A 24,173-nucleotide genomic window follows, 5' to 3' on the forward strand; every position below is an offset into this window, starting at 1 on the left:
GCCATGGCCTATTTGGGCATGTTTGGGTGTGGTTTCACAGGCAACCTTGGCTTTTTGTATGCAGGATCCAGACCCAGTGTGAGAGCTAAATCACCTGCTCTCCCCACTACCAAGGGGTTTTGACTCTTCCCCCAGGTCAGGCAGCTCTTCCCATGGCCACAGGGGTTTGACCAAAAGGCTGGTTTCCTTCAAAGGGCCATTCACCACTCAGCCCCTCCAGCTCCCTCACCCCACCCACAAAGAAAAGCATTAACAGCCAGCCTGTGAAACCATAAAACACTAATGCCCAAAGAGTTCCTGCACCTTGAAATGTTAATGCTGAGCAAAGAAAGAAACCTTTCTGTCAGCAAACCAGGTCCATGATACATAGACACAGTCACCCTCCTCCCCTGCAAGCCACAGAACAGCAAACAGCCCTGCAAACCCTGAACCTCTCTGTGTACAAAGCCCCCATAGATGCACTGGTCCCACCTGGGCAGGAGAGGCTTTGCTTTGTTTGATGACCCTGTCACCACCTCCAAGAGCTGCCTGGAGCCCAGCCATCCTCCCCTTTCAGCCTTGGAAAGCAATTTCCCCTGGCCTCTGAGCACACAGAGCCCAGACCCAGTGCCCTTCTGCTCCTCCAAGCCTCTCTTGGCCATTTGATCCCCAGAACTTGGCTCCAGCTTTCATAGATTCATAAAGTCTGAAGAAGACCTCCAGTGGCTGCACCTCTAGTCCAGTCATTACCCCAGTGCCACCACACTCACCACCAAACCCCAAATGCCACAGCCACACACTTCTTGAACACTTCCAGGGATGGTGATTCCACCACTTCCTTGGGCAGCCTGTTCCAATGCCTCACCACCCTTTCACCAAACCCTTTCAAAGGGGCATCCATTGTTTACACCACAGGGGTCAGAGGGACACAGAAGTGCAGACCTGGGGCTTGGTCAGGATCCCAAGCTGGCAGGGCAGCCCCAGCTGGAAATCCTTGCCTGGAGCTGGTGTAGTCACAGTAGCCATGGCTCTCAGTGTGCACCATGTCTGGTGTGGGACCACATGGACATCAGAGCCTTCCCTCTGCACCACAACCATGATGGAGCAGCCCAGCTGCACTGGTACCAGTGATTTTTGGGATGGCCTTCCCTTTCAGACTCCATTTGCCACCATCCACAGACAACCCACCGGGGGCTGCAGCTCTCCCTCCTCCAGTCAGGCTTGAATACAGGACCAAGCCCCAGCTCCAGGGTCCTTTTCCTGTGGGCTGATCCTAGGATGATGACCAGCAGCCACATGGCACGCAGTTGACTCCAGAACATGCCTCAGCCATCTGTTAACCAGATGAGAGGGCCATTCCCAGTGTGGGAGGCAGTGTATCTGCACCCCAAAGAGTGCAGAGAGGGGAGGGAGTCTGGGAACAGTGCTCATTTGCATTGTATCTGGAGAAATATAACAACACAGCATTTCTGGGTAACTGGGGGAGACAGAGAGCTTCCCAGAAGGAAATTACTTTCTGCCTTGGGAAAAAAACCAAAACCACAACCTGTGGTACAACAACCATGGGATTTGTAGCTGCAATGGTGCCTTCTGCAGCCTCATCATGCTCCCCCCAGCAAACCCCATGCTCAAGCCTGACAGGAGTAGCCAGTCCATGCAGAGCACAGGGGAAACTGAGACACACAGGCTCCAGCAATTGCAATAAGGGAGGGCAGCCCAGGGGCTTCTCTTACTCTCTGAGCACCAGACAAAATCCACTTTTGAGCTTTATCACATCCCATCACCTCACCAAAACATGGTGACCTCATGGTGATCCACATCCCAACCAGAATTCCAGCTCAGGCCTGCAGAGCAGGCATGCTCTCTGCACTATTCACCACAACACATTCCAAGACATCCCAAGTGAATGAGGGCCAGACAGTATTTTAAGGTAAATCTAGATACCAAGTTTTAAAGCCACTTCAGTGTCAAGGACAGGGGAAAAGTCAGCAGATGTGAGTAGATGCCATCACCTCACAGTACAAAAGCTCCATGGTAGCATCTTCCTGCACAGGGATTTATCCTGCCCACAGAACACTGGGATGGAGCTGGCACCATTCAGCTGGCAAGGCTGGGGGCACAGGAGGAGGAGGGATGGGGAGCACAGGCACCATGTGCTTTCCTGGGTTCAGCAGAGCTTGCCAAAGCTACTGTGAGCCCTGTGAGAGGCCAGTGAGCCCCTAAACCTACACAGCACAGCATGGCCCCAGCAAAGCCCCCATGTCCAGCCCCAGGTGCCACCATCACTGCCATGCCCCATCTCCAGCCCCAGTGCCATCACCACTGCCCATGCCCCATCCATGCCAGCCCACAAGCTGAGCTCACCCCAGAAAACCCTGAGCACATTTATTTACATCAGATCAGTTCCCTGAGCTGGTCTGTGGGCAGGAATGAGTAACAGGGACAGGAATATCTCGAGCAGATGTTGTCACCGAATACAACATATCGTCAGGCTGCTGGTGGCTTTAAATCATCCCAGCCCTGGGCTGCTCTCCCAGCTGCTGCTCCACAGCTCTGAGCCCTGGGGTGGCTCCTCCTGCACCCAATGAACACTCAGGCTCCAGGCACCGATCACCACGGGGTAGGAATGTCACAAAACCACCCCAGAAAGTCCACAGCAATCATCACTGCCTTTTCTCCTGCCCAACTTCAGCTCTGGGGATTTATTTAAGTGCCCTCTTGCCCAACACATCTCCAGGGTTGCATGCACACAAGCATTCACAGGGAAGATGGATTTCACAGCTCCAGCCCAAAGCATCCTCGAGAGCAGCAGCAGGGCAATGCAGCACTGTGAAAGCAGTGGCACAGAAGATGTCATGCCTGCAGCAAACAGGGAAAAGGCAGCGAATCCCCAACCAAGCAGCCTCTAAAAGCATAGGAGGGGAAATGCAGGCAGCCTGTGCTCTGCTGCCCTTTGCTGTGGCCTCCCTGGCTGCCGGGTGGAGAAGCAGCTTTGCTCATTAGCGGGTTATTCCTGGCACACTCCCCCTGCATCAGCTCCCCGGCAGGGCTGCGGGAGCAGCTCGCTGGGTTTTGAAGCCTTCGGGCTCGCACAGCGCTCCAGAGGCGCAAATCTTCCTTTAAAGAAATCTCCCTCGGCAGATAAATGGTGCTGGGTAACTGGGGTCATTAGGCTAATGAGCAGCTACCGCCAGCCTGGAAGCAAAGCAAAAAAAACACCACAGAGTCTACCAGAGCCCGTTAGCCTCAAAATGTGACCCATCTCCAGCAGCTGCCATCGCTCTCAAGGGAGGAATCAGGTCCATGAGTCAGCAGGATCAATCACCCGCCGGCCTTCCCATCAAAATCTCTCATCAAAGCACTGGGGGAGCAGATTTGCAGGTCACTCGCACCAAGGAAGCTGAGAAGGGGCTGCTCCACCTCTGTCTCCCCTCTATCAGCCCCTTCATTACCACGGTGTCATTCTGCTCTCACGCTTCAGGAGCGGGGAGGTTTTTTCTCTTCTTTCCCAGTACTGCTCCATTTCCTACCACCATGTCCTTGACAGGGAGCCACATGTCCTGCTGTCCATTCTGGTGGAGATTGAGCCATGTTTTGGCATGACAGCCAATTCACTGCCATACAGCAATGCTGATGGGTCGGGCATCAAAGCTAACTCAGCCTTTTAGTCCTTCCTAACACGGCCATCTGGGAAAGCAACCAGGGAAAGATGCAATTTTCCCTTTGCAAAGCCTTCAGAGGTGGGATCAGCTGGAACTCCCAGCCTGCTACATCCAGTGGTTATAAAAGAAAGCCCACATATAAATAACCTCTCAGCAGGAGCCAAAACTCCAGCAGTAACCCCATGGTTTGAAGTGAACGAGGCCAATTTCCTCCTTTGTAGCTCTTGACACATGTTGGCTGCGTGCCCCCTTCTTGCCTTGTTCCTAGAGCAGAAGGCTCTGGGCGGCGGAGCCGGGGACAATAAGGAAACGAGTGGTGTCATTCCCAAGGACTCCCAACACAGCTCTGTCAGCAGCTCTGGAGGCAGCCAATTCCAGCACTGCTGGAGAAAAAGAACCACAGCGAGAGGATCAGGCAAGAGCCGGTAGCTGCCTGCACGTCCCTGCCGCCTCCCTGAGCTGCCCATGTCACGCTGGCTGCCACTGCCTGGAAAGAAACAAGCCCTGCAGAGCAAGGGATGGGAAACAACTTCTCCAGGTCCCTACCCAAGCACTGGGCTTCCCACACGCCCTGAAAATCCCTGGGGAAAACAAAGAACAGGGTGAGCACCAGCTCCAAAGTCTGCTTTGGAGGGGCTGAAAAAGAAATAACTTTTCACCAAAATAGCTCCACTGGGAGTTTCTCCATCCAAACTCTGGCCCCAAGACAAGGAACCTCACAGGAGTCAAAATCCCAAGCACATCTTCAAAGCAGAAGGCTGGGACCATCCCCAGCATCTCATCCAGGTTCTCCCCCACATCAAGAAATGAACCTAAGGGTGTCTGTGGCCATCTCCTGTTGGACTTGGACCCAGCAGAGGGACTGGGAGATCTCAGCTCTTTGAGCTGGAGTCACACAGGTATCCCTCACCCCAATTCTTGCCACTGCATGCACAACCAAGTCTCATCCCTTCCCCCAGCAGTGGAAAAATGGCTGAAAAAAGGCAACCATGCTTTCACTCCAGGTAAAGGATTAATGGTGCAGGACACCTGGGGGTCCCACTGAGGCTGCAGGACCAGCACTGGAGGCACCACGCAGGTCTGCAATCCTGGATTAGGGCAAGAAGGTCCACAAAGGTGACACCAAAGCCACCCTGCAAACTGCTGGATAAGCCAGCAGCAGCAGGGACAGTGCAGCATTTTTGGGTGTAACTCTTTTTTAGGCAGCTGCCACTGGTGTGGTGTCACCACCCCGCTGTCTCCATTGTCACCTGACCCCAAGCACTCCCTCTGTTGCCACACTGTCCTCCCAGAGAACTGCAAGGGCATTTTCACACCAGTTTTGGTGTGAACACACTGCAGTGTCCCCCATCTTATCAGGGCACCCACAACAGGGATGTCTGCTCTGAGCACGCACAGGGCAATCACTACACTGTGCCTAGGGGAGAAATTCAGGAGAAGAAAATGCACCGGTGGCTTCCACCCCCTCTCCCTCAGAGGGACACGGATGCACCCACCCTCCTGGCTGCCCAAAACCGCAGCACACGTGACCCAGAGAGGCTTTTCAGAAGAGCCCAGTCTCCAGCGGCTTCTGTTTGCCTTTCCCTTGTCTGCAGCAGCATCACATCTGGATGCTCGTCAGAAGAGAAGGAAAAAAAAAAAAAAAAACCCCTCCCTCCTCCTGCTGAACAACCTCTCAATCAAAACAAAGCCGGAGCGGCAGCCAAGAGCTGGGAGGCTCTTTTGTTTAATGCTCAACATCCCCGGGCTGGGCCAGCACGCCCCGGAGCGCCGGGAGCGGGTGCAGGGGCCCGGGCTGGGCACCGGGGTGGGAGCAGGGCGGATGAGCAAGGGGCCAGCTCAGCCACCAGCCCCAAGGGCAGCTCAGCCACGCCACGGCAGCTGGTGGGGCAAAAGCAGCGCTGCTCCTCCGTGCACGGCCATTTTGCTGAGCTCGGCTGCTCACCGAGCTGCCATTCCCTCCCAGCACCAGTGTCCCTGCAAAGCAAAGCAAAGCAAAGCAAACTAAACCCCAGCTCAGCTCCAGCCATCCCCAGTGACCCAGGGACTGACCCAGCCACGTTCATGAGTCCACCAGCATAAGCTCTTTTCTCTCCCTCATGTGAGTATTTTAAGCTCCCACTGCTGCCCCTCCAAATATTTTTTGGAACTCCAAGGACTGACCAAGCCCAGGCACTGACCACAGCCAAACCTTCTCGAGGGGCTCAGCCCACCCCAGAGATCCTGGAAAGTCTCAGCAGCGTTCTCACCAGTGGGTTTCATCAAGATCAGCCCCATCCCTGGAGAAGTTATCGCCTGTGCCCCAACACACTGACGGCATCAGGTTTGAGGAGAGCACGTGACAAGCCAAGATCCACACCAAGCAAAAGGATATTTGGGATATTCAGCTCCTGAGGCTTCACCCAAGAAAGCAACAACCAGAACCATGGGGTCACACTGGCAAAAGACATCCAGTGGAGCCCAAGGGCCATGTCCACAGGCTCCATCACTGCTGTGTCAGACATGGGAGCAAGGGTGAACCCCCCTATGAACAGAGCCATGGAGCACTGACTGACATGGAAAAGCGTCTGGCAAAACCCAAAGCTCCTTCCTGCACCCCACAAGGGCTGCCAAACCCTACAGCAAGATATTGCAAGAACACAAAAGCAGAAGTAGAGGCAAATGGGGCGAGCTGGTTGGGGCAAGAGCTGGCTGCGGCACTGGAGCACCTCATCAAGGAAAAGCACTCCCTGCCAAAGTGCTCATTATTCCAGCCATGGAGATAACAGAGCCTCCTGGCTGGCAGCTACTGGCTCAGCACACATCCCTTTTGTCTGACCCCCAGGGAGGTCACCCAGCCCAGGCTGCAGCACTGGAGGGACAGACAGACTGCCTTTCTTCATGTGCAGATGGAGACCAGCTTCCCTGCCCCAAACGGAAGTGGGAGCAGCACAGGGTTAAGCAAAGGACAAGCTGACGGAGACCAAAGGTTGGGCTGAGTCACGCTCTGCCTGTTCCTGTTTCAGTCTGAGCAAGTTTCTCGCTTGCCAAGCAGGGTTTGTCCCCAGGCCAGAATGAACCTGCCACCTTAATCCTCTCGATGCACTGCCTGGAGGAGCTGCCCTCCCTCCCACAGCCAGCACATACCTCTGCTCTTGGCTTGTCCTTTGGACTCCACACAGTTTTTGGGACATGGCTGCAGCTTTCAGGAGACAGGACGAGCCCAAGGCCACGTCCCCCATTGCATCCCATTGGTCCTCCACCCTGCCCCAGGCATCCACCCAGCCTCAGTCTCTTCCTCAAGACACAGAACTGCTTTCCCAGCCCTTACCATGCAGACACCTTTCTTCTCCTCGCCCACGGCTTTCCCGACCCAAAGGAAGCCATCCAGCTGCCCCCAGGAGCCTGATGAAACACAGACAATGCCTCCTCCTAAGTGACACATGTTCCTGCAGATCCAGACATCAAATCCCTTCTCAAAAACAGGGATCAGCCCTCCAGCCTGAGCTTTCAGCAAGGGGGTTATGCTTCAATCTGGACAAGTAAAATGGCAGCACCATCCTCACCAGGTGTCAGCATGGAGAAGACAGAATCATTTGGGTTAGAAGTGACCTTAATGCCCATATTTTCCACCTCCTGCAATGGGTAGGGACACCTCCACTAGACCAGGCTGCTTCAAGCCCTGTCCAACCTGGCCTGGAACACTTCCAGAGATGGGGCAGCCACAGTTTCCCAAGAGAAACCCATGCCAGTGCCTCACCACCCTCACAGGAAAGTGTTTCTTCCCAATACCCCATCTAGCCCTGTCTTCTCCAGGTGGGAAGCCACTGCCCCATGTCCTGGCACTACTTGATCAAAGTCCCTCTCCAGCTCTCCTGGAGACCCTTTAGGCCCTGGCAGGGGCTCTGAGCTCTCCCTGCAGCCTTCTCTTCCCCAGGTGAGCACTCCCAGCTCTCCCAGCCTGGCTCCAGCCCTCAGAGCATCTCCATGGCCTCCTCTGGACTCACTCCAGCAGTTTCCATTCTTCTCATGTTGGGATCCCATGGCTGGAGGCAGCTCTGCAGGTGCAGTCTCACCTGACCAGGGCAGAGAGGCAAAATCCCCCCCTGCCCTGCTGCCCACACGGGGGAACGAGCCCAGAACACAGAGGGGTTTCCATGACTGGGGTGTGTGGAGCTTCTCGTCCACCAACACCACACATCACATTGTATCTCCAACTGCAAAGAGTTTCTGCAGCAGTATCAGTGAAAGAAATGAATCTTTAATTGCAAGAGCACAGCAAAGCCGTGCAGGGTATGACCCAAGGTCCAGCCAGCTCCAGTGCTGGCTGTCACTGCAGCCAGCACAGATGGCAATGAGGGAACAGAACAGCCAAGCATGTTGAGGTATTTCCCAAACCAATTCCCAAGCTTCTGTCCTCCTCATGCTTTTCCCAAGCCAAAACACATTGCCCCGTACACCCCCCTGATGAGTTTCTCCTCCACAAACTCACTCAGGTGCCCCAAATCACAGGTGGACTTTCAGCATCCACAGCTTTTAGCAGCAGCATTCCAGTCCATCATGCAAAAGAGCATCTGCTGCTCTTCCTGGTTTCATCCACTTTGGTTTCTTTGCCAGAACAGACAAAGGAACAAGATGTCTCCACGCCACTCCTGAATTTTACAGGCTTCAATTACCCGCCCCAGGACGCCACTGTGCCCTCCCCACCCATCCCAGTGCCCACATTGTGATCCCCACGCCAAAGCAGAAATCCTCCCAGGGAACCTCTGGCTGCAAACATGGTGAGAATGCTTTTCATACTCCCCAGCCACTGCCCTGACACCCCGGCACATGTTGATGGCAACAGGGCAAAGCCAACCCAAGCACACACACTTGTGATGCTCACCCTGTGTGTGACATACACACGGCTTCACAGGCACACACCAGCAACACCCCATGTGCAGCTGGCAGAGGAAAGCACAGACTTCCACACACTTAAAGCCTTCCCCATCTGAAGCAGAAGTCACATCAGACACTGCGATTCCTCAGAAACCAGAGAAGAGTCCTGAAAAGTGGCCACGTCCAGACACAGAGTAGGCACCCAGAGCCCAGCACCACCCAGATGGACAGGCAGCCACTCACCCCACTGGCCATCTGCCATTGACAGGGCTTTTTGTGCCTCTGGTGACCTGGAAGAGCAGCCTGGCCTGCTCAGCATCACTGCCACGTGTTAGCAGAGGAGTGACACATCAAACACACCCACAGCCACCCACCAGCCCTGGATCACCACCACAAGTGGGACAGAGCCCATGTACCATTGACAGACCTGGGAACGAGGCGGTGACTCCTGCCAGCCCTGCTCCTTGTGCTCACCCACATGCCCAGGCAGATCCCACATCCACTAATGTGTTAAGGGATCCTTCTCTGCACATGATGCAACTGGAGAGAAATACATTCCTCTGGGAGCTGCAGAAACCTTGACACACACGGTGAAGCCAGCATGACACAGAGCACAGCACACACTCTTTGTGTCCCCTTGGGATATGTAGCAGACAAAGCACCAGGACATCACCTTGACTTCAGAGTGACATAGGCCAGAGAGGCCTGGACCTGTTCCACACAGCCAAAACATTGAGGAAAACCAAATCTCAGCAGGATGGCTCAGAGAACACAGTCTGCAGGTTATTTGCTCACACATGGTTCCCAGAAGCCAAACTTGACCAGTGTCATTCCACTGCCATGTCCAGACACCAGCACATCACATGCCAAACCACACTCACACCAAAACCAGGAGGCACCAGCCACATGGCAGTGCTGGCCCCAGCAGCACAAGACACACAGTCCCACCCCTTTGTCACCCACAACACCATGTCACAGCAAACACCATGTGAGCAGCAGCAATGGCACCCATGCCCCAACACCTTTCTTACCTTTTCTGACTTCACCTTTTTCAGCTGCCGGCACTCACTTTCTCCATCCTCCAGCTCCGACTTTACTCCCAAGGGATTGAGCGCAGCTCCCGTGTCAATAGCTATACTCCCAAGCTGCTCAGCAGCAGCAGGCTCTGTCCCCTGGCCCCCGTCATACTGTCCCACCCTCACTGCCAGGGCCAGGGGCTGCAGCACGCTGGGCTCCTTCTCTGCCGCAGTCCCCGCACCCTCACTCCTTTCCTTCTTGCTTTTGGATGAGCCGCCCTCCTTCTCCTTCTTGGAGCCAGCCACACTGCGAGACGCCTTGGCTGACTTCTCCGAGCTCTTCGGGGCGACGGCGGGCACCAAACCACCCGAGTTCGCACCATCCCCAGAGCGTCCTTGAACCTCCTTCTTGCCACCAGCTCCCTCACTGGGAGTGAACAGGGAGGACCCTGGGGTCGGCTTCCCACTGTCCTTACCAGTCTTGCTCCTTTTCGACTTCGATTTGCCCTCCTTGCCTTGCGGGCCTGGCACTGGGCTCACAAACTTGATGTTATCCGGTAGTGTTGCCACTGCGTTGGGTGCCGGGAGCCCCACCTCCTTGGAGCCCGACATTTCCAATTTCTGCTGATCCTTCTCCAAATCAGCGTCCAGGTCAATGATGAGATTCCCTACACCAATGTCCCACTCATCCCCACTGTCATACGTCTCAACCGGGTTCGCATCAATTCCTTTCCCTCCGGAAGCTCCGCTGCTCAAGGACATCTTAGAGTTAACGGCCCCTCACGATTCAAGGCTCTTCCCTGCCTCTACGCCCTGGGGGTCTCCTACGTCCTTGGGGGGCTTCCAGTGGTCCGGGTCTGCCCAGGTGACGGCATCGCTGCTGGAAGGGAGAGCAAAGAGAACAGGGTTACACACGAAGAGCCGTGGACAGGTGCACCTGCAGGCAGGAGAGATGTGGGCAGAGTGAAGCCCCCAACCTCCCAAATCCCCCTCTCAGCATCCTTCTGCCACCCCCGGGGCTGGGGCTGCTCCGCAGCCGCCCCCGCAGCAGCGGCCATCTGGCACCGCTCCTCGATCGATAGCAGCCCTGGCAGGTCACGGCTCTCGGCTCCAACAAGACATTACTCACACATTTCCCCGCTCACCATTTCCCTCGGAATTATCGAGCGCTGCCCCTGGGAGGGAGGATTGATTCCTCTCCTGCCAATGCCACCCAGAGGGAGGGCTCCTCTCCACGCCAGCCTCGCTGCGAGGGACAAGAGCTGCTCACCAGGGAAGTCAAGTGCCTGGGTGGGAAATAAATCCCAGGCTTTCAGAGTGCCTGTGACACTTGGGATGTGTCAGAGCAATCACCAAAGGCCAATTTGCAGTGGGAAGCATAAGGGTTCCCATCCCACAGCTCTGGGCAGAGCAACACAGTACCCAGATTTGGAGAATTTACCACCGTTACCTCTGGCCACGATAAGCTTCCAATGGAAACAGAGATGCAATTGTATAAGTAGCCAGTCTTAACTGGGAAGAGGGGGCTCAGCCCTACCTGCCCACACCACAGCTGACCCTGGTGAGCCCAAAATATCTCCTCCCTGCTTCCCAGCCTCGCCCCCAGGGAGAGAAACAAAAAAGACACCCACGCGCAACCTGACACAGCACCCGAGTCACGGCAATTACCCTGACGAGACATAATTAACACATGTAACAGCTTCTTCCCAGCACCGCCCAGCAAGGCCACCTGCTCTCCAGAATCCTTAAGAAATCCTTGACCACCCATTTGGATGAGGCTTCTCTCCAGCAGCACTGTCCTCCCCTTGCCCATCAAGCTCCAGGCCTGCCTGCTCCTGGTACTATTTACAAGTGACACTTCAAAAACAGGTGACTTAAAGAGAAATGAGAAGTAAAAAACCAAAAAACAATCCAAAAAAACCCCACACACCACACACACACACAAATTTCTTCAAACCCCAGCAGGCAGGAGCCTGGAAAGCAGCTTCACGGTGCGTTTCCAGAGATGCAAACACTGTAAAAATGCCAGGGATTCTTTCATCAGCCAGGCTGCCGCAGCCAGACCATTTTCCATCTGCTCCCCACAGCATCCTCAGCTCTGTACAGCTAATAATCCGCTCTCTGACAGGTCATTACGGAGATTTTTAACCCCAGGAGCTGGGGGGCTTGCGTGCAAGCTGGAAATGAAAAGCACTGACCTCTCATTTCAGCGGCAGGGAAAGTGCCGAATCAGGAGATCACTTTGTGCACCGGAGTCGCTAACGGCTTCCCAAAGCTGACCTGCGTGTTTCTATGGCCGCCTCCTCCTCCTCCTGCTCCAGCACCTGCTCCCCAGCCCCAAGCTGGTGTGTCCAATCCCATCAACCTGCCTCTCTCCAAATCATCAATGGGGCCAGCAATTGGCAGCGACCACCTCACCCCTTCACGACACTCCTTGTGTCATGGATCCAAGGCAATTCCTTTCTGCAGGTGGGCAAAGCCAGTAATGAGCTGGATGAACCAGATTTTTGGCTGATACCAGTCCCTTCCCAGCCCTAAGCTGAGGCATGGAGTCCAGGAACAATCCCAATGAACCAGTGGACTACTGATGCCCAGGAAAAACCCACAGGAACTGAAAGCACAGGATGAAGTTCAGTCTCCAAATCCAAGAGTTGTCAACCCAAAGCTGGAGCAGGCAAAGAGCCACAGTGAGCTCAGGTCAGAGGGAAAAGCAGACAAGGATCTGACCTTGCAGTGACAGGAAAACGACAGACAATCCACAGGGTTGTACTGCAACATGTGTAGCATCACCTGCTCCATGCAACACCTGCACAATGCCAGCTTGGCCAGCACTCCACTCCCACCCTGGAATTCACCTTGCTGCTCCAAACGTGCACATACACACGCACACACATCTCCATAAGTATTATTTATACATGTAGAATAAGGACAGCAGATGAGCGGGACTTGGGTCTGAAACTCTGCAAACAGCAGCAGCTTTTGCCAATTCCTACCACAACAAAAAGAAGAAGGAGCCCAGAAGTCCGCTGGGTCCCTGGCAATTGGAGAGCCAGGAACAATCAAAGGGTTAGACAACAAGAGGAGCAAAACCCTCGCCCTGCAGAGGAGGTGCCGAGGGAGCCCAGGCTCTGCTAAGGCAGACAGAAGGGAACCACAAACAGGACGGACAGGAACATGCTGGATTGGCAAGAGCGGGGCAAAGGCACGTTGTGACGAGAGTGAGGCAGAGAACTCAAGACATGCCACCACAGGAAGAGGGACTGGGGCAGGGATCAGCCCTTTCCAGAGCAGAGCTGGAGGCTGAGACCCTGCAATGTGATCTGGGGGGAATCTCCTGAATATGCTCCATTGCATATGGCTCTAAAGCATTTTCAACAGCTTCTTCCCTCCCCAAAACTCCCATCCCAGCTCCCCATTTCTCTACTCCACTACTGCAGGCTCAGCCTCTGCAGCCAGAGGAGCATCTGGAGTCCCTCTCCCAAGCCAGACCCACAGAGACCCCAACCTGACGCACCACCATCATTCTGGGTGCACAGGAGCCCCTGGCTAGCACACCCCACGGCCCAGAGAAAGAGGCTCCTTTCCCAGTGCCTCCTTTGCCCAAGCTGGAGAAGCACCGGGTGGTATCCAGATCCTCCCCACCCTCCTGCCGGGGGAGTGAGGCTGCCACAAATCACAGCCTCTCAGAAAACAGAGCGAGGAGATTGATTCAGCTGTAAACGTGTCCTTCCCCTTACCTCCTGCCATCGCAGGATTGATCCCCGCACAACATGAAAAGCATGTGCTCACTTGTTGGCCTGGAGACCTGCCAACAAAGCGTTTTAAGAGCAGTCCTGGAGCGCAGATCCTACAAGGAGACAGCTTTCTGCTTGGGAATGCTGCACACACACAGCACCAGACATGAATAATTCAGCTCCATTAGGTGCTGAGACCTCTATAATCCACATCTACGGGCTGGGACAGAGCCAAGCCCTATTCAGACACAAACCTGAAAGTTCACTTTCAGGGCTGCACACACACCTAGAGACAGCTCTTCCACCAGAACGGCTCCACTTCCAAAAGGCAGCAAGGAAACCATGCCAGCCCCCGGCTCTATGTGCTAAAACCAGTGCAGGATGCTCAGAACCTGCCGAACCCGCGCCACTCTGGCTTTCTCTGCTGGTTGCTGGAGGCCAGGAGACCAAAGCTGGGAAGCATTGACCGCCCAAGGGCAACAAGATGTAGGAGAAAGCTCTTCTCCTGGCAGCAGCCAGCCCACACATAGGGAGACTGTCTCATAGCCATGTGCTCCAGCCTGCAGCGCTCCAGGATTAGCCTCTGGTGGCTTCCAGACATGACTGACTGCAATTTTCACCCTGATTAACTTTCAGGAATGCCCACAAGAAGGAGCGGCAAAGAGGACAGGGAAGGGGGGGAGAAAAATCTGCAGGATGCAGCATTTCCTCCAGCGGGCACAAGGCAGGGAGCAGAAGGTTTGGTGAGATGGGTGCTCTGGCCAGCATGACCCGGGAGAGCAGAGCCCTCCGCTCCCTCCCAAAAGAGCCAAAGTGGCACAGAAGGGATGCTGCCCCCCCCCGCCTGCCAAACCCCCAAAGGGCTCCCCACAAGCCCCCAGCTGAGGCAGCAGCACCAGGGGCTGCAGTGCTGAGGCCCTTCCTCCAGCTGCTGGCAGCCAGTCGGCTGCTCTCCCCATCCCCTGCCTCTGCATGAGATCCCTTTTTGTTTCCTTTTACGACTAAAGAAACTCGGGGTGGTGGTGGGGGGAACACACACTGCCTTCCCCACGCTGCTGCACTCACTCCCCACTCAGCTCCTACCACCGCGCCTGTAATCCCCCAGCTGGGCTTGTTTGGGTTGGATTTTTGTTAAGTAACTCCCATGTCTTTTCTGCAGATTTCTTTTTAAGATGTTCCCTTTCTCCCCGCCCCCTCTCTCTAGAGCTGGGGGAGAGAGGAGAGAAAAAAAGAGAGAGAGAAAAAAAAGAGAAATGTTGAACGCGAGCCAGCTGGCACGAACAAGAGGAGACGGAGAAATCTGCACAAAGGAGCTTCCTCACTCACTTGCTGCTTTCAGCTCAAGAAATCACGCAGGGGAGGAGGGTTCACTCTCCCCCAGACATCAGTCAGGCTGTAGCAGACAAAGGAGATTTGCCATGACACCCTCCAGAACTGCCACCCAACGGGGGCAGGATCCCTCCACCGCCTGCGCCCTGCGGGAGTCCGAGCTGTTGCAAAACACGCCAAGGCGCAGAGCTTCAAAACAGGCTGTTCAATGTGGAATTAAGCAAGATTTTGAATGGAGGAGTTGTGCTCCCGCCTCTGCACTCACACAAGGCGCCCGCACAACTTCAGTGGCTCTCAGGGCTGAGCGGGACAGTGTCAGCAAGCTGCCAGCAGGGAGAAGGCTGAACCCAATTTGAATAAAATGGAGCCACCCTTCTTTTTTTTAATATGGAGGTGCTCCCCACCAAGACTACATCTTCCAGCATGCACTGCAGCCAGAGGGCTGAGAGAGACACAGACAAACTTAGGCCAGGACTCCCAAGTTTCCAAAGGCTGAGCCTTGACACTGGAGATGAACCTGAGACAGGGCAGCACTTGAGAGATGAGTCATTTGTTGGCATTCTTGAGAAAAGCTTGAAATACTTCAGTACAGGCATGACAAAAGCAGGACATACAAGGTCACTGGAAGAGGCTGGAGATGGAGGAAAGTGGAGAGATGAGCAGAGAGCACTTTGGTGCAGGGCAGCCAGGCAATCACCCTACCTGAAACAAAACTCCAGAGACTCATCAGCCACAACACCCACCTGCTCCCAAATACACACTCGGGCCTCAACTTCACATTCATCATCAGGCAAAAGATGCTCCTGGGATCAAAATTCAACCCCACACCCGCTCCCATTCACTCATAACCTTAAAACATGACTTTTCCAGCAAAACTCCACACAACTGCAGCACATGTCAACGTCCAACAAAGCTGTCAATACAAAAGACAGACTCATGGTGCCAGGGTTTTTGAGGAAAATACCAGAATAGCTAAAACCTGGCATTTGCTTCTTATTGACACTTCTATAACCTCAATACAATGAGGATCAACTTGATGTAGGGTGGAAAAACCCAGAGTTCTTGAACATGTCTGACTAGCAAAGACATCCTCTTGAGAACCCCTCACTTCCCTCAGCTCCCAACAGGCTACACACAGCCCTGATACATGGGCACACAAAAAGGGGGAACACAAAGAGGACCAAGAGTTTCAGGTTTTCCTTTATGTCATTGAAATGGGGAAAACTGAAACAAGTACCTCTTTAATCCTCCCATCAGTTTTGCAAGTGTCATCACCAAAGTCCAAATTTTTTGTCTGTTCATGCCAAGAGACTCCAAAGTTCAGATTTACAATTATTTGATTTTGATGTCTCCCAACTTGTGCATTTTTTTCAAGGTATCGCTTCTGTATGTACTTCTGAATAAAACACAGCCCACATTTCTTCCACCAACTCACAAGGAAGTCCAAGAGTTTCATATTTCAAGAAAATTATCAGCAAGAGAACCATCCCATGGTCCTCAGCACATGGTTCTCAGGTAGAGCAGGAGGCACACTGATACCTACACCAAACCCTCCATTCTGTTCCTGTGAAGGATGGCTGGCAAACAGCACCTGCTCAGAACATCTGCACTGCTGGAGTCACTTCTCTGGGAAGCTGAGCAAGGGCCATTGTTACACACAAGCTTGAATGAATGTGTCTACATGACTCAGGTCATAGAACCATAGAGCAGGAGACATTGGAAGGGACCTTGAAGGGCCACCTGCTCCAACCTTTTGAGAAAAAGGGAGATCAGGTGAGATTACCTACTACCCTATCCAGTCACATCCTGAAAATCTCCACCAGCATGAACTTACATCCTTAGTGTGTCCTGGAGGGGATTGCTCCCAGGAGTTCCTATAAAAAATTTCTTTCTTATGTTGAGATGAAACCTCTCCCAGTGCAATTTTTATCTATTGCCCCTTGACTTCTCCATATGGCTCCTCTCTGTAGGTGCCTCAAGTCCAGCAATGTTCCTGCACACACAGCCCTCCTTCAAAGAGCTGAGTGACCTCCTGCCAGGCAGGAGCCAGGTTTGCAGGAAAGGCCATGGTGCCAGGATAACACAGTGGCATGGACTGCAGGAGCATCAAGCACAGCACGAGCAGGCAAGAGTCATGCCAGTGCTTTGTTACAGCTCTGACAGCAGGATCCTTCCTGAGCGAGCCACATCCCCTTCCCAAGCCTTTGCCATGGAGATGAGCAAGGAGCAGCAAGGCTCAGGCTCTGGATCACAGCATGTTCATCCAAAAATGCCAGGACAGACATCTTCCAGCAAGCATGACCTTGCAGACTCTAAAATCTCAGGCAGCTGAATATGGCCAAGATTTTTCTAAGAGATCCCAAATCCACAAACACAAACTAGTGCCCAGTGTCTAAACTTTCTGCTGTAGAGAGAAAGAGGAACTGAAAAATCCACAAGTATGGGAGAAAAAGTATTCGGTGGGTAAAAGGACAGAGCAGCTTTCTTCCTGCAAGCTCAGCTCTCAGATCTACCCTGGATCAGGGCTGCCCAACAAGGATTGGGTTGGACAGCCCTCACTGTTGTGTCTGCATGCTGGAAGACACCTCTGGGTAACTGCCATGCCCAGACCTGCACACGTTGGTTTAACAAGAATCAAAAACAAAGGCCCATCCTCACCCAAAATCTGCATCCCCTGCTTGCCCCATGATCCTCATGTGCCACCCTGTGGGTGGCATGGCACCACTGGCACCCAGCAGGTGCCCGGCTGGCACTGGCAGTGCCAGAGGAGCAGAGCAGCGCTGCCACAGGGTTTGGCTGTTGAAGGCTGACACACAGCAGCAAAAGCAAAGCAACACCATGAGCAATAAGCAGCCAGGATTAGCACAGAAGCCCTTTGGGTGAGTGTACCCCAGACAAGCCAGTGCATTCCTGCAGCACCAGACACGGCCCTGGTGCTCCCCTACCACCACAAAGGCCATTCTTGTTGAGCCCAGCCAGCCGTGTCGCTGCTGGCTGGTGCCAAAAATAACATTTAACTCTCAAAATGAGACATCTGAGCCAATCTGCTTGGCACTGCAATGTTTCCCATAGTGATAAACCTGGGGAATGACTGCCCCTTGAACAGAGCTGGTTTCCATTGGGAAAGTGGGAGAGCCGTGTGGATTTAAAACCAGTGCAGTTACATCCTTGCTAACCCCAACACACAAGTGAACTGATTTATGAGAGGCTTAAAGGTATCTGAACTGGTGGCCTGCCCTTTTGCACAGCCTAGAAGGGGGTAGAGGGCACATAAAAATAACCCAAGAGGTTCCCAAACTTCAGCAGTCCATGCAGGCTGGAAGATTGCCAGCAGTGAGAGGAAGCAGCAAGACGGATGTGTCCAGGGAAGATCCTCGAAGCATCAGTCACAGAGATGGGAGGAAAGAAGACCTGGCAGAGACTGAAGACAACCAATGGCATAAATAACCACTGGAATAAGTGCCAGCAAAGGGAGCTTGCCCTTTTCCCCTGCTCACTCAACGCTGTCAGCAGGGATGCACGAGGACACCCAGGTGCTGGCAGCATCCCGAGCTCAGGGTGTTGTGGGAGCAGGGTGGGCACTACTGAATCAGCCATTTGCTCCCTTTCCTTACAGGGCTCCAGAGGCAGCGTGGCTCCTCACCTTGCTCCTGGTCACCCTGCTGTCCCCCAGGCCCATGGCTGGCCCAGTCCCAAACCTGTGGCTGGGTTCTCATGGTCACAGAGATGCAGGTATCCAACAAGGATCACCCTCCACAGAGGCACAGCAGAAACAGCAAACCATTGGCTGCACCAAAGTCAACATCTCCTTTCCATCTTCTCCATCCAAAGGAAGAGCACTGGAGTGATCCCAGCTGAGCAGTGTCTCACAGCCACAGCCTCAACAGGAGAAGGGCACAGCATTGCTCAGAGAGGACAGACAGCCACTGGTTTGCTTGCTCCCAGAGAAGAGTGAGCTCCCGGCCTTTATTTTCTTTATCCTTCCTTTTAGGAGCAGAGCACGCAGCCAGTCTTGGCTGTTTCCCAGCCTTCAGAAGACGATGAACATCTCTCCACTGCTCCAAAACCGAAGGAGCTGCCACTTCACCTATTAATGCCTCTAATTCCCTTCATTCGATAACCAATTAGGGCACCTTGGCTCCCAAAGCTGAGGCTCCCTTTGTAGCAAGGCCAGTGCGTGCGGCTGTAATCCCTCTTCCTGTCACATCATCAGCCTGGGAACACTTTGGGAAAAAAACAACCAGACTGTGAAGTAAAGGAGGAGGGAAGGCAGATGCAGACAGGGACAAATGCAAGCAGAGCAAGTACCATGCCAGAGAAATCCCTTTTTTTTTTCCCTGGGAGGGATAATAAATAGGTGTATCTCCCAGATTAATACGGCACATTTGCAGAGCTCTGATATCCATCAGAAAGTTGCTAATTCGTGCTAATGACCCATTGCAAATTGCTGAATTTTGTGAATTAGCCAGCACACAGGAATACAATAAAACCCAATGAAAACCATGCATCAAAGCAGGCTGGGCTTATTTGGGGAGTCCTAGTGCACTTGGAATTATTTGTGGCAATGGATGCAGAGGAGACGTGCAGATGAGATGTGAAACCCCCTCAAAGATAAACAAGAAATCCTCAGGACAACAAGAAATTTCAACAAGGCTACTAAACCTTTGGGAAAGGAGATGTAATTCTCCCAGAGATGAGCAAGATTCTTCCTCTCCTATTGGATTCATAGTGTTGAGTGTCAGTGAAGTCATTACACAGCTCCTTTCCACTCCTTTAAAGCCACACAGCACACTGCTCCTGATCCACCCTTCATCCACTTGGAGAAGCACCAGGAAAACTCCAAGTCAAATCTTTGGACCCAGTTGAACCAACAATGCTCTGCCAATCCAAAGCACAAATGGGCTCAGCAAATTCATTAAAATAATTTTTTTTATCATTAAATCAGCGCAGCCCCATCACACATGATGGTGCACTGTGGAGGTCTCATCAGAAGAATGAAAGTGGCCCAAGAACAGCTTAGAGGAAAAATCCAACACCACAAAACCTTTCTGTGCTTGGGGAAAGAGAAACATAAAGCAACAATATCATCTTTCCTTTTCTTACACCATGATCATAGCATGAATTGTAGAAGTTGGGTATTTAATGTTTCAATACAAAATATCAAGGTTGTCCTGAAACTATCCTCATTCATCCACAACAAACTGCACTTGCATCCTTTCATACCCCTCACACCACATCTGAGCTGACGCTCAGCAGCTACGTCAGTGGGTTTTGTGCATGTGAAGGACACTCAGCTGCAGCGAAAACAAAACAACCTCTTGGACTCATCACAAAAACTGATTTTTCACCCAAATGCAGATGGGAATTGGCTTCCTTTAAAGAAAAAAAAAATCAATCACAAGAGCAACTGGAATCCCAGAGCAAGTTTCCTGGTCAGGCAGCCATTCCCTATTTTCTTACTCAGATTGTTCAAGCTCAACCTCACTCCTTCCTCTGACACAATGTCATACCTCAAGGCACCGACCCTCAGTAGCAGGAAAACGTGTCTGCATGGCAAAATAAGCCATATCCCAGTGGGATCCCTTTTCCTGCCCTTTCCCAACATAAAGCAACACCCTTCCTCATCCAAGTCAACCCAGCATGGGGACATAAAGCAGACTGGTTGCTGCCAGGGTGGCCAAAGCTCTGGGTCAGGAGCCACAATGAGCTCCCAGGACAGTTACATGCTCTAAGCCAGCTCATCTACTTACCCAGATCTTAGAAAAGGTCCTTCATACCCACATGGGCTCCTCAGCACACCCCACCCCAACTCCAAACCCCCATGCAGTGCATCCTCATCCCTCCACCCACTGCCACAAACACCCAAATTAGATCTTCCCTAGTAAGCAGGCAAGACCCAAGAGAAAATTACAAGTTCTCCCCATGCCCAGAAGAGCCCATGAAGCATCAGGAGTCACAGAAGAGCTGCAAACAGCCTGGCCCATCTCCAGGCGCTTCAGAGACTTTGGTGCTTCCCAAAAAATATCTCCACAAACCATCAGCTGCAATAGAACACAGGGTTGGGAACAGACACACAACTCTCCCACTCTCAAGGTTGGGGAACAGCAGTCCATATCCTGCAGGAAGCCTGCTATGATAACCATGGACTTGTCCATGACCTCAGTGGGCCCCAGTGACTCCAGCACGGATCCACTCGCTGCCTCCATCACTACAAGCAACTCAGCACGCTGATACTGCTCCTGGCAAGGACACCTGGAGCCTCACCTGCATGTGACACAGTCCCCAGAGGACCTGTCCCCAGCAGGTCCCTGTCTCTGGCCAGGAACACCGGCAGCCAAGCCAACGCTCAAAGGGCATCGCTGCGCACGCACGATGTCACACAGCCCCGGAACAACATACCTGGCACCATAAATACCATCTTATTTACATAATGCTCTGGATAAAGGGGACAAAGAGGCTTACTGCATTACATCTGGGACTAGGATTGCATCAGCGCCCACAGGCCCTAATCCCACTCAGAGCCTGCTGCCGGGGCGTGGTGGGACAGGGCCGAGGGGCAGCCCCACAAGGTCCAGCTCAACACTCTCCCCACCACAACATGCACAGAAAGATCCCCACACCCTGGAAATGCCAATTAAATCAGGCAAAATCCATGACTTTGGTCCTCAACACAGAAGTGGGACCCCAGACGTGGGTGTCCCACCTGTCCTGGCCTAGACACAACACAGACACTGACTTTGTCTGGGGAATGATGCCCACATGGAAACGCTCGAAAGACCAGGCAGCTCCCGGTTTTCTTTAATTTATGCAATCACAATTAAAGATACACTGTAAATATAACCTGGAGGCAATTTTTGATTCAAGGCAACCCTGTTCTCCAAGAGAATAAACCAGACAGAGCGAACTTTGGTCTGTTCCTCTTGTTAATTCAAAATAAAGAGACACACACAAGCTGTTGGGTAGATCCAACACCATGTGAGAGCACCTCAACCACCTTTGTGAGCCCTTTCTTCCCAGAAATGCACCTTTCCAGCTCAATTTACAGGGAAAAAGCTTTTGAGGCAGAAGCAGCGATGTCATCACCACCGACATAAGACAAGCCAGGTGCAAGGAAGTGTGAGGGGACTTTGCAACTGAGGCAAGGGAGGGATAATCTGGGGCTACCACCCAGCACAGGGCTCCAGACAGACAGATGGATCCCCTTCAAAAAATCACACCACTTTCAGCACGCAGAGAGATAACAAGGATGTTAAGAGACACATCCATGCACACACACACACTGGCCCCTGAGGCTACTGAGCCTAATGGTGACTCACCAAACACACGGACCAAGTGGAGTGCCTGGCTTGGAGAAAGGAATAAAACCCCCTCTCCGTGCTCTGGCCATACTCAATTACAGGTCATTCCAACTTGCTTGATAATTAATTTCCTCCAGTGGCTCTGACCAGAGGCAGCCCTTGCCCTCCATGCCAGGCCAGTCCAGGTGAAACATTAAATCCTTGTCCTTTTCCACCACAGACACCACGCTCCCTGCGCTGTGCACATCTCCCTTCTCCTCCTCACAGGAGAGGGGGAAACCTCACTGGATGAACAAGGGTGTAAAAAGGCAAGGATTTGTGTTTTGTGACTCAAACAGCTTCAAAATAATAAAACATAAATTATTTTTGGTCAAGAGCTAATCAATAAAATCAGCTGCCTGGATTTTCTGAGTGCCGTGCATGTGCGGTCGCGTACTGCCAACAAAGAGCTAGAAATGTGCGGCATAATCTGATGCTGGAGTCATCGCACAAAGCGTGGAAATAGGTTTTCCTGAGGATGTCCAGGCAAGGAACTGCCTGCACACGAAGGAGCCCAAAAGGCAGCCCCAACACCGGCATCCTCGGACATTCCGGAGGAGGGGGAAAGAGCCCATGGGGCTCCTCAGTGCACACTTTGGAAAATGAGTGTACAAAGCCTCCTCCAAGGGAAAGGGCCTTCCCAGAAAGCGGGGAAAAAGGAAAGGAAAGGCAAAAGGAAGGCTGCTGGGAGATGGAGGGGAGCCAAGTCTCGCAGACCAGAGCTGAACCTGTGACCTTCCCCGTGTACACAACGGGCGGGAGAGCGCACGGCAGGAGCGCTTGCCCCGCCGGCCGCCCCAGCCCTCGCGGGACACCCGGCCACGTTGTCACCGGCGGGGTCACCTCCAGACGGGCCCCGCTGGCCAACGGGGGGGCTCGAAGGAGTCGAATGAGAGCGGCTCGTACTGCGGCACAGGGCCCGGCCCCGGGGGTGCTGCCCGGAGGGGGCTCCGCTCTCGGGGTCTGACCCGCCCCAAACTCACAGGGACTCGCTAAACGCGTTGGGGAACATCCAATCTTCCGGGATTTGTGCGGAGAACCGACCCCTTACCGGCACCACAAAAGAGCTGAGGTCCAGTGAACCTCTGCTCGCGCTGTCCCTCTGCCCCTGTGCCCCCCAACCCTCCCTGCACGGGGGTCAGCACGGGTGACCCCCGCCTCCGCCCAGCAACACCGAGAGCCCCCTCCCCGCCCGCATCACCGCCCGCAGCCCCGACCCTCCCCACACAACCTGGCATGGCGGTCACCCCACGCAGGGGAGGGACACCCCTGCCAGCCGTGGGGACCCGAGCGCGACCCTCGCGACGGCAAAGGCGGGCCCCGCTCCGCCCGGGGGGACCCGACCCCAACGGCCACGACACCCGCGGGGCTCCCTCCCAACGGCCGCGGGAGGGACCCGCAACCGCCCCCGGGCCCCGGGGCGGGGGGGGGGGCAGGGGCACACAGACCCTCGTCCCTGTGGTGCCGGGGGGGGCTGCGGAGCTCCATCCCCACGGCAGAGATGAGCGAGGGGGAGGCATATAGCCTCGTCCCCAGTGATCGCAGAGGTGGGGGGCACACAGACTGCCCCAGGATCCGGGGGGGGCTCACGGCCCCATTCCCAGGGGGCACAGAGGACGGGGGGGCACTGAAATTCCCGTTCCCCATGGTCCCGGGGGAGGGGTACCCGGATCCCCGTCCGTGTAAGGGTCACGGGGGGGGCCGCGGGGGGAGGGGGAGGGCACAGCCGCCTTCCCGGGGGTCACAAGGAAAAGCGGGGAGGGCACACAGCCCCGTCACGGCTCAGAGCGGCGGCCCGGGCCCAGCCCGTGCAGAAGGGGCGGGGGGGGTGCCCGAGGCCCGAGGGGAGCCCCATTTGCCACCCCCCCACACACCCCCCCCCGCCCGCGGCGGGTCGGGCAGCGTGGCGCGGGCCCGGCCGGGCGCGCACTCACCCGGTCGCTGGGGTATCCGCCCTAGGTGCGCTCCATGTGGGTCGCGCCGGGGCCGGCGCTGCGGGCCGGGGCCGGGGCCGGGCCGGGCCGGCCGGGGCCGCCACGCGCTGAGGCCGCGCCGCGCAGGCCGCGCCGGGTCCGCCGGGCGGGGCGGGGCGGACGCGGCGCAAAACGCGGAGGGCGGAACGTGGAGCGGCGTCCCCGGGCGGCGGGAAAACACGGAGCGGATTCCCCGCCTGAAGCATCGGGAGCCGGACACAGACAAAGCCCGGAGCGGAGCGGGCCCTGCCTCCGGAGCCGGAGCCGCCGTAGCGCCTCCTCGGAA

General features: G+C 54.4%; 1 protein-coding gene across 2 annotated transcripts in view; it reads right to left on the reverse strand.

Moving 5' to 3' along the window:
• The window catches only part of ZNF609 (zinc finger protein 609), a 60,589-nt gene extending 36,618 nt beyond the window's left edge, over nucleotides 1–23,971 (reverse strand). Inside the window, exons 1-2 of one of the 2 annotated variants that reach the window (XM_064721800.1) lie at nucleotides 23,849–23,971; nucleotides 9,530–10,394 (exon numbers count right to left, since the gene is read on the reverse strand). In XM_064721800.1, the coding sequence (XP_064577870.1) occupies nucleotides 9,530–10,276 (747 nt within the window). In that variant the 5' untranslated portion in view covers nucleotides 10,277–10,394; nucleotides 23,849–23,971. The remainder of the gene's footprint in view (nucleotides 1–9,529; nucleotides 10,395–23,848) is intronic. The other variant, XM_064721801.1, reaches the window with a different exon arrangement.
• Between the last annotated feature and the right edge of the window lie 202 nt (nucleotides 23,972–24,173).

This window comes from Zonotrichia leucophrys, chromosome 10 (assembly GCF_028769735.1).
Source record: "Zonotrichia leucophrys gambelii isolate GWCS_2022_RI chromosome 10, RI_Zleu_2.0, whole genome shotgun sequence".
In the NCBI taxonomy this organism is placed as follows: domain Eukaryota; kingdom Metazoa; phylum Chordata; class Aves; order Passeriformes; family Passerellidae; genus Zonotrichia; species Zonotrichia leucophrys.